The sequence below is a fragment of the Apium graveolens genome, chromosome 3 (genome assembly GCF_009905375.1).
Source record: "Apium graveolens cultivar Ventura chromosome 3, ASM990537v1, whole genome shotgun sequence".
Classification (NCBI taxonomy): Eukaryota; Viridiplantae; Streptophyta; class Magnoliopsida; order Apiales; family Apiaceae; genus Apium; species Apium graveolens.
In genome coordinates, this window is record NC_133649.1 from 88,798,453 (window position 1) to 88,808,940 (window position 10,488).

Sequence of the window (10,488 nt, forward strand, 5' to 3'; positions counted from 1 at the left end):
TTTTATTATAAAATAATTCAATCATTCACTTTCTTTCTCAACTTTGTATTGTACTCTTATTAAATAAAAATATTTTAATAGTAAAATATTATTTAAAGAGTAAATATAAATAGTATTGTTGGAGGTGAATGCACATTAGGTTGTTAAGAGTCAATATTTTATAATATATTTGAAGAGTGGCTTAAGAGACTGTTGGAGATACTATAAAAAGTTTTCTATCACACAATTCTTCCTAATATAAATCAAATATATATATAGGGTGTTTGGATCACTAATGGGAATGAGATTCGGGAATGAAGATGAGGGGTATGGGAATGGAGGTTGACGAGAATGGGTATGAAATGATAATCCAAGCGGTAAAGAGGGTATGATCATCTAATGGGAATGAGGTTCCCCTTTCCAGTCATCAAATTGTCAATCCAAACACTATAATATGAGAATTGAAGTTCCGATTTCTGTTAACCGGCTTCATTAACCATCATTCAAATATCCCATAAATTATTTTACAATATATGAGATCTTGTAGCACTTACCAAATCATTTCCCGTGTAAATGATTTGATTAATCATGAATAATATATATCAAATATAAAATAATTGCGAATTAACGGGTAAAATAAAATTAATTTAAGAATTAATGGAGAATTTAGAAATAAGTAGAGGACAGACAAATGAGCTTAAAACAGAAACAGATTCATCTTAACGCAGAAGTAAAGTTGAATAAAAAAAAATGGGTGGTGCTAAATGTAATAAAATTTTACTTCATAGAGTATCGCAAATTACCCCTAAGTCCCTGTGCCTATTAAAATGTCTTGCTAATTGTTTAAATGCATTTTGACTGATCCATAACTTATGACTGATTGACGTGAGGCCCGGGGGTGCTTAAATATATGCCGCAAACTGTATCCATTCGTAATACCCAATTCTCTTAATTTTAATTTTAATTATACTAGTATATAATAATATATAATTCGTGCGATGCATAATTTTTTTTATTATCTATTGTAAAATATAATATTAATGTATTGATATTAGGATTCGAACCTTATGTCTCTAGTATAATAATTTTACAATGTATTACGGTCATTTTTATTATTATATATTATAAATTATAGCCTTAATATATTGTTGTTAAGATTTGAACCTTATATTTCTTATATAATAATTTTTAAGATTATATCTAACTGTTCTCGTGAGTTTGATCTGACGGTCCTTGATTAAATGATCAAGTACCAACAACCAAATTTTTAATATTTTGTTTTTAAAATAATAGTATAAATAATATAGACTTAAAAATGTGAAACATTTTAAAAATTAAATTATAAATTTGAAATTAATATTATTATCTATCATGAATAAAGAAGTAACTAGTCTATAAATATATATTATTTCCTTGGAATTAATTAATCAAAAATAAAGAAATAGTTTTCTTGACTTAAAAGTAGTCACGTAAAAGAGTGAAATAAAATTTATTTTAAGAAAAACTTCTGGATACTAATTCAAGTCATAGTATTTTTAAAAAAAATTACGATACCTGTGTGTGTATATATTTACATATTTATACTTATAAAATTAAAATATCGTTAATATTTAAAGTATATATTTCTAATTTTACATAGGTAAAAAGTATTTGTTTTGAAATCGGAATATTTATTATGAATTTTCATTTTCCGATATGCATATTTTTCAAATATTTATATGATCCAAATGCTAAAATTAGAAAAAGGGGTATTACTAGCGTCATTAGATGTTTATTTGCTCGTTTTAACATATTTATATTTAATATTATGAATTACTAATACATTTAACTCAATGAGTCAATGAATGTATTAAATGCAGCAGATTTTCAGTGATGGTGCAGAAAATGAGTGAAGGTTAGTGTTGTAATTTCATATGACTGCATAAAGTAAAAATTTACTGTAATTAGCAATCATGAAAAAATTTACCAATCTAAACAATCAGCATCAGCGTTGTGAAGACGCACAAGTAACCAAACCCCCTGACTGGCTCTGGATTATAAACAAGAAGAAAGTGAAGAGAGAAAGCGACTGTTACTACCATACCATACCATACAATACATAATTTACAACAAAATAACATCTGTTAGCCTGGTTTTGATATTAGTATTTGGCTGTTACTGTGAATCAGGGTTTTGCCGAGACATAAAGTTAATCAGGATGATAAATAAAAACAACAACAACAACAACAACACTCTTCTCGGTGGACTCAAGCCTGTTTCACACAACACCGCTGATATTGATAGCATCGCTCGTTTCGCCGTCCTTGAACACAACAACAAACAGGTCCTTTCCATTTCGATTCCTTCATCATTATGTTTTCTTTATGCTATTTTTCATTTTTAATTGGTTGCTCTTTTTTCTTTATTTTACTCATGTAACTTGTTGTTGGATCCAGAATTCGAACTTCGTTTATGATTTCTACTTGAATTCATGTTGTTTGATACTGTTTTTAACAAATTTGGTTATTCTGTTTAGATTTTGTTTTTGTGGTAACTTGTCAATTTTACGAATGTGTGTTGTGTTTGTACAGAATTCACTCCTTCAGTTTGCTAGAGTTATTAAAGCTAAACAACAAGTGGTAGCTGGTACGATGTACCATCTTACGTTGGAAGCAATTGATTCCGGTAAGAAACACATTTACGAAGCAAAGGTTAGGGTTAAGCCATGGATGAACTTCAAGCAGTTGGAGGAGTTTAAGTATGCTAATGATGTGTCTGTATAACGAGGTGACTGACTCTCTTAAATTGCTTTTATATATGTAAATTTTCTTTCACTTTTTTGTTCTGTGCTCTGCACGTATCTACTTTTACATATATCCTTGTGTTAATGTATAGATTGTGTAGAATGGTTCTTGTGCCAATCAAAGTTTTGTTCCCCTATAAAATGATATATCTTTTTGAAAGTTAGAACTCGTTTTTACAAGATTCTTTCAGCTGCTTCACTCGCTCATTTATAAGGTAAACCGTTATTTTTATTTTTATGTATATGACTTTATATCCATTAACTTGTGTTGTCTTTTTAGTGTTTTAACTTTTGCTTAATGATTTCTAGAACTGATTTTTTCTGGTTGTTTAGTTAGGGGCATAAGTTTTCGTATCACTGTCTACTCATGAACAGTGTGACGACTATAGATTGTGCTTCAAAAGAAATTAAACTTGCTCTAGTACGGTGTTTCATTTCATTAAAATGAATTATACTTCAAGATCTTAAAGAATTTCATTCAGTACATTTATCCTGTTCCCAGAATATTGAGTTTTTGATTATATATGATCCTGAATACCAGGATGTCACTAGCCTTCAAATTCTAGTTTGGTCTTGTGACATAGAACAACTAATTATATATAGAATTTTTCTAGTTATATTTCAATATTTCTAGTATCTAACATTGATTTATGTATTCGTTTAGTGTATACATTGGGTGAAACTGTCTATATATCTATTTATATGTTTATTAAAATTAGTTGAAATAAGTCCAAATCTTTGCGGGCCTTGGTCCATTTTGGTTATAGATTAGGTTCTCTATTTTAAAAGTCTATAATCCACCAAAGATTATAGATATCTTGTAAAACTGAATTATTGAAATATACAGTTACATTATTTTAGTTATGGGCTGTGAAATTACTATCTATGAATTTTTTCTCATTCTGTCATAGGGATAGTGATTGAATTCAATGACCCTAGTTCTTTGTTCTTGTTTCGAATCTTGTTAATGTTATTATATTTTATGCACCTAGATGAGTACCTATACGTGAAAAATCGTCTGGATTCGGTAATATTACAGCATAATGATTAGTCGAATTTATTGATGTAAAATTAGACGTGTTTCTGAATTATTTAATTTCCAGACCGATTATCGTGTCATTTTAAGAAAATTAATTGGGAGAGCATCGAGACTGTATTGGGAAGGGACCGAGTCCAAGGAGTTACAGATTTTTTCGGCTTCTAGAACACTGGCTTTGATAATGTGATGTCAAGCATGACCTGGTATTGTTCAGTTGCATTGGAGAGTTTACACACAAGGAAGCTTTCTTCTTATTGTAAAAACTTAATTGGACCTCATCGGTATGTTATAAGAACTGCGTGTACAAGGGTTGGAGACGGAATACGCCTCATGGTTGTTTGACATGAATAGAATGTGATAAACAAGAAACTGATGATATTTAAGAGGGAAATGAATCTAGGGAATGAGTAAAGTACTGCCATGTTATGTAAGGGAATGAGGCTGCCAAGGAGGACAATTGACAGCCCCAGTTGCCATTTTTGGCAGGAAGATTTTGTTCCCGTGTAACTTATCTGTCAGCTCATAACCAGATTTAATGTGTTACTATAGGAACTGAATTAATCAGTAGCTTTTGCATTTAATGTATTATTATAGGATCTGATTCAATCATTGTAACTTTTGCTTCTGAAAATATAGTTTTGGACATAACTTAGTTGACTATGATATTTGCTATAATTGTACGTCTGAGATATAGAGTATGTCTGTCATTGATATGCTACTTGATTTACCGTGAAAATAGTTCCACTTGCAAAAACTATGAATGACTGTGAAAATATGAAGTATGATATATACTACCACGAATGTTATTAAACCTGTTTTATTCTAAGTAATTACAACCTCTGGTTTCTTGGTACTTGTATAACATTATATGAACAAGACCTTTGTAAATTTTATTTTGGGTTGTCACAGCGTATGATAATTTGGTTGATACAAGTTATAAGTTTGTAAGGTAATTGATGGATTTGCTTCTTGTACCACAGCAGGTCACTGAGAAGTCTCTGGGACTAAAGCACTTGAAGATCACGGCAGGAAGCATCTCTATCAGTCAGAATATGCAATAATATATCACTACTTTCCTGTAAATTCAGAATATGCAATAATATCACGTTGTAAGTATACATTGTCGCTTTAGTTTTCATCTAGCATTGTAATGGCTTGGACATATGGATTGCGCCTGCATACTGTTATATCTTTAATGTCTATATGTAGCTGTTGTTAGGTGGATTTTTCATTTGTGCTACGTCTATACACTGCCAGACTAGAAGTAAGAAGAATACAAGCCTTAGTGGAAAGGTTAGAATGTAAAACAAGTCTCAACAAACAGAGCAAGAAGAATACAAGCCGCCGGCCGACATGAATAAAAGGGGTGTGAGATGCAGCATTTAGTAAGTGGGATATCCAAATTACAATAGACAATCGACACAATAAATAATGATGTTGGTATGCAGTAATGGACTCCAGGCACAGATGGGCAGACGCCATCCTTGAAAAAGGCCTAGCTCCACTCAAAATTTTAGGGCTTCTTTTTTTACTTGCCAAATATTAAGCCCTTAATAACGTTGAATATCTTTGACATTTTGACTTCATCTCGAATTTGACAACATAAATTATTTTAGCAATCAAATCAGGCAATTACGTTTGGATAGAGTGAACAACTCTCTTTCAATCAAAATTTTATTAGGAGAAATTAATTAATTTTATAATAAATCTAAAAAATAAGGATCGGCTGTCTACCATTATTACCAAGGTGCTAACTATGAGGTACTACGTACATATTATTCTCTTTCTAAACTTATCAATAATAAATTATTTTTAGTCTAAAAATTGGATTGTTACATGCATTTATATCTATTATATCTTAATAACTACTCCTTAATTTGTAAATTAATTTACTCATGACCCAAATCCTATATTATTTCTCATATCCATACACTATCCAATTAACTTCAATTGACCCATCTTAATTACTAATTACCTATTTTTGAATTTCAAAATCAATCTATCTATGAAAAATAATTTCAAAAAAATCAAATCATGCATGATTTGATCTATTATGTTACATCACTATTTTAGTCTTCTCTCCAAACTCACACACTCTCTCTCTCTTTCTCGCGAATTAGAGCCTACAACGGATGACCATTGCATCTGAAATTCAAATCTTGGCACGAAAACGATAACAGAATCATGGAATCTTAAGGTATTGCTTCTAACCAATGTTGACTCATAATCAGTTTGCTTATTATCTGTGACTTTTTCATGCGATTAACCGGACATTACATTCTGTACAATTATGTTGTATGGCAGGATCCAAACGTGTTCATGGTCGTAATATTGAAAATATTTTGAATGTGTCGCATACCTCAGGTAATCAAGGTATGAAATTTGATGACCATCTCGCATTGTTACACTTTTTGTTTTGTATTTGTTACTGATTTTTTCGTTTTGTCCAATCAGAAAAAAAACGTCGCGTCCGTGGCAGGAATATAGATTCCATTCTTACAGACATGACTAATTCCCAGAGTGCAGATAATTACCAGATGAAATCCTCCTGCAATTATTCATGTAATGTTTGTCCTTTGACTGATGTAGTTTGAATCTAAAAGTTATGCTGTAGACGTTAATAAGTTTCTCTTTATTCTTTGCTTTAGTTAAACCCGGATTTGATCCAATAAATATGCATGGAAATGCATTGTCAGATAGTAGCAATGAGAATCAGAATCCACTAATTCTGTCAACTAAATCATCTCTCAACCGATCAAGTTTTGAACATAGCCAAAGTCTGCCGTCTACTGCGGTTCAGATAAAACTCTGCTTCTGAACATTCTAACGATTTGAGTATAGTTAATGTCGTTTATTTGTGATTGTTACAGGTACCAAACCTACACCGTTGAAGCAGTCTTTGAGGATGAATAATGCAGAATATCTTAGCCGTAATCCTCTAAAAATAATTAACGGTAACTTGAATTGTTGAACAATCATGTATGTTATTAGGCCTGATATTTTAAGTTTACTTTGTATTCCCCTTTCATGGATGCAGGTAATTCTTTTACTCAGTCTCCTATGGCACCCCTATCAACAAATCTCGAATGTAGTCAGAATTTACAGTCTCCAGGTTAGCCCACTTTGACATATTTTTGCTTGCTTCTTAATGTAATACTAATGTTGTGTTTATACAATACCATGTTCAACATTCAGTGTAATTGAAAATAGGTATCTTAAAAATACAAATCTACAAGATATTAACGTTCAAATATGTAATCAAAAAATCTCTGGAGATTTGTCATTGTGTTTGGAAGATTTAGGCAAACAGTCTCGGCGCAATCTTGACACGACAAAGGCTGGTAAATTCCCAAATTTTAGTTTATAGCTTTAGAATACTTAATCTTAACAATGCATGTTGATTATGCAGTTCCAGTTGTCAGTAATTACCAATCCAGTGATAATGAGAGATTAGCCACCGGACACATGTTAATGTCAAGTCTCCATGAAGTTCAGGTTGACACTAATTTCCAACCAAGTTTTGAAAACTGGCTAGCGACGGATGTTACCTCAATACTAAACCAAATGCAATACCAAACCTTAAACAACCTGGAAAACAATAATTACTCTGGTCAGTTATTTATTTTTATGCTAAAGAATACTGTTTGCTAATATAAATGTCTTTACTGGAAATTGCTGAAAAAAACCCCAGATGAGGGTGCGTCGAAAGAACTGCAGTTATAAGGAACACAAATTATTCCTGAGAACACTAACGAATGATCCAACTTTTAGCGAAAGCATTGTGCACAAGCCTGTAGGAAATGCGTCACCTTCAGATGCTTCTCAAACATCAGGCACAGCTTACTGAACTAATTGTTGAAAAAAATTATTTTTTTAAATTAAATGATATTGGCTAAAAGTTTTATGTTTTTTTCCAGGTAAAAGAAAAAATAGGCTGTGCGGAAAGACTCGGCGTGCTAGAGAATTAGTCGATAATTTACCATACTCGCCTGCTGGAAACACTTCACGTTCAGACTGTTCTCAAACATTAGGTCAATATATGCAAATTATTATATATTGCACCTGATCTATCCAGGATGGTCTTATTGTTATATTGCCAAAACCAAAAAGAAACTAAGTTAAATACATCGCATAATTTGATAAATTTTGGGTCAATTATGTATGTGTCCACATATATAGAGAAACATGCGCAACTCCTAATACTCCATGCGTTCATAAATTACGGCCCATGGGATTTGAAGGTGTGTTTCATAATTAAAAGTGTAAATTACAGACTAATACTATTTATGCAAATAAAGAGAGTAGGAGTTGAACTTATTAACAATGTTGTTGTTGTAGCAAGACAACAACGAAATATGGCATCTGCAAAAACGCATCAAAGTGCCAAAAGTATTGTCACTTTTACACTGCATCCAGTATAGTTAAACGACCACAAGTAACTTTAGGTTCCAGCAGTGATATCGCTGTCAAACATATATCCAAAAAAAAGTGGCAAAATTAGTCCAGGTTCTTCGTCATTTGATACATCTTCCGTAAAAATTAATTATGAGTAAGGAGAAAGTTTAGGTTCTAAAAACTTATTAGGAGACTTTAATAATGTTGAAGATTGTGACAGCATCGGCAACGATTGTATATCTAGCGGTATGAACTTAAATTCCAATCACTACCTAATTGCCTTAATGTTCCACAGTCAACATTTTTTTTAAATTTTGTAAGTGATTGTGACGATGTTGATGTACATGAATTTGACAATAATGTTACTAAGTGGAGTGAGTACCCCGATGTCGGTGATCCTGATAAAATTTGTTCAAAGTGTTAGGCGATCATATGGAATCATGAAAGGAACAATAAAAGTGCAACCAGAAAGCCTCCAACTTTCTCTCTTTGTTGTAAAAATGGTCAGATAATTCTTGAGAAAGAAAAGCAACCTCCCGAACCTCTCGCTTCACTACTTAGTGGTGGATCCCGTTTTAGGCATTTCAAGGAAAATATTAGAACGTACAACTATATGTTTGCCATGTCTTCCACTGGAGGTCAAATTGATCGTATTATCAATCGGGGCGGTGCTCCTTAATGTTTCAAGGTCAAAGGTGTAAATTACCACAGTATGGGAAGATTTGTACCACTTAATGGTGAGATCCCCAAATTCTGTCAACTCTACATATATGACACTGAAGCTGAAGTACACAACAGAATAAATGCCGTTAAGGGAGGACGCGATGCCATAGATGAAGATATCGTTCAGTCGTTGTTAGAAATGTTGGATAAATATAAGTGTTTGGTCATAGGTTTTCGTATGGCACGTGAAAGAATTAGTCAGAATGCAGTTGATGAATTTAGATTGGTTCTAATATCTTCGTCTTCCGCATATGGTCGACCTAACCATATTAGTCCATCGCATGAAGTTGCTGGGTTGATTGTCACTGACGACTATGCTAAAGGATGCAGGGATACAATAATCCATTCAGGAACCAATGGATTGAAAAGAATTTTTGAAACTGATCCACGGTTTATGCAGCTTTAATATCCTATTCTTTTTCCTCATGGAGATATCAGATATTACCGTCAAATCCCTTTAAACAGACCAAATCAAAAAAATCATAAACAACGTCAGAATACCGAAAATGAAGATCCAAATGAAAAAGGGGAGAGAGAATTCATCACCATGAAAGAATATTACAATTATAAACTCATGATACGGCCTTCGGAAGGTATATTCAAAATCAATACTTAAATTTTATCATTTATCTATTAGTTTTATCTCAAATTTTAATTCTCTCATTGATTCACTCATGGATATTCAGGTTTAACTCCACATCTCGGAGCTCGTTTATGGCAGCAATATGTTGTTGACGCATTTACTGCAATTGAGCAATACAGACTTGACTAGATCAAAGGTCACCAGACTACAATTCGTTCTGATATGTACCACAACATACGAGATGCATTTAGTAAGGGTGATAGCAATCCTGAAAATGTAGGCAAGGCAACAATTTTACCAGCCTCCTTCACTGGCAGTAAAAGGTACATGAATCAGTATTTCAAGGACGTAATGGTAATTTGTCGAACACTTGGACACCCATCATTGTTCCTTACGATGACCACTAACACAAAATGGCCTGAAATTCAGAGAATGTTAAATTTTCTAGTTGATATTGTTGACACTCCCGACATCGTTGTAAGGGTATTTAATCCTTCTTTCCTTTATCAATGAGTAAACTATTAAACAAATCACTATTTGAGCACGACCATGCATTTTATAGTCTTACTCAATCAAGAGGCCAATAATATCACTCCTTTAATAAAGGAGGGCTAAATCCCATCTAGATCATTCATATTTCTCATACGATTCATAATATACCTAATGTCTACTTTTATTATAACCCGGTCAAGGATAACTTTCAATAGTATCAAAGTATATTAATTCTCGTATAAAAATATAATAATTTCAGGTCAAAGGACCAATACATCATTATCACTGTGAGATTAACTTATGACACTTTAAACATGTAGTATCTCACAATGGGTCAATCCAGCACCATGTATTTAATACATGTGCCTGTGTTTTGACTTTAGTATCACCATACCTATGATCAATGAGATGTGATCATCAGTCGACAAACACACTAACCTCAACGTATTTATTATCGTCCCCTAACAATAATACTTGACTAGGGACCTTTAGGAA

General features: G+C 32.4%; 1 protein-coding gene and 2 long non-coding RNA genes across 3 annotated transcripts; all 3 read left to right on the forward strand.

Moving 5' to 3' along the window:
* Window positions 1-1,851: 1,851 nt before the first annotated feature.
* Window positions 1,852-2,741, forward strand: LOC141714421 (cysteine proteinase inhibitor A-like). The gene is made up of 3 exons (XM_074517941.1): window positions 1,852-1,873; window positions 2,148-2,302; window positions 2,550-2,741. Exons 1-3 carry the CDS (start codon window positions 1,852-1,854, stop codon window positions 2,739-2,741), a joined length of 369 nt encoding a protein of 122 aa, XP_074374042.1.
* A 2,037-nt stretch (window positions 2,742-4,778) lies between these two features.
* LOC141712568 (uncharacterized) lies at window positions 4,779-5,386 on the forward strand. The gene is made up of 2 exons (XR_012571627.1): window positions 4,779-4,909; window positions 5,010-5,386. It is a non-coding gene; the product is annotated as an uncharacterized LOC141712568 (long non-coding RNA).
* Window positions 5,387-6,204: 818 nt separating this feature from the next.
* Window positions 6,205-7,939, forward strand: LOC141712569 (uncharacterized). The gene is made up of 3 exons (XR_012571628.1): window positions 6,205-6,362; window positions 6,671-6,754; window positions 6,838-7,939. It is a non-coding gene; the product is annotated as an uncharacterized LOC141712569 (long non-coding RNA).
* Window positions 7,940-10,488: the final 2,549 nt, after the last annotated feature.

What these genes read in the sequence shown, in the direction of transcription:
- LOC141714421 (XM_074517941.1), top strand. Translation starts at nt 1,852, where the DNA reads ATGGTGCAGAAAATGAGTGAAG. An exon ending in GGTGCAGAAAATGAGTGAAG is followed by an intron (nt 1,874 to 2,147) that starts GTTAGTGTTGTA and finishes ACTGTGAATCAG; the next exon opens with GGTTTTGCCGAGACATAAAG. An exon ending in TTGAACACAACAACAAACAG is followed by an intron (nt 2,303 to 2,549) that starts GTCCTTTCCATT and finishes GTGTTTGTACAG; the next exon opens with AATTCACTCCTTCAGTTTGC.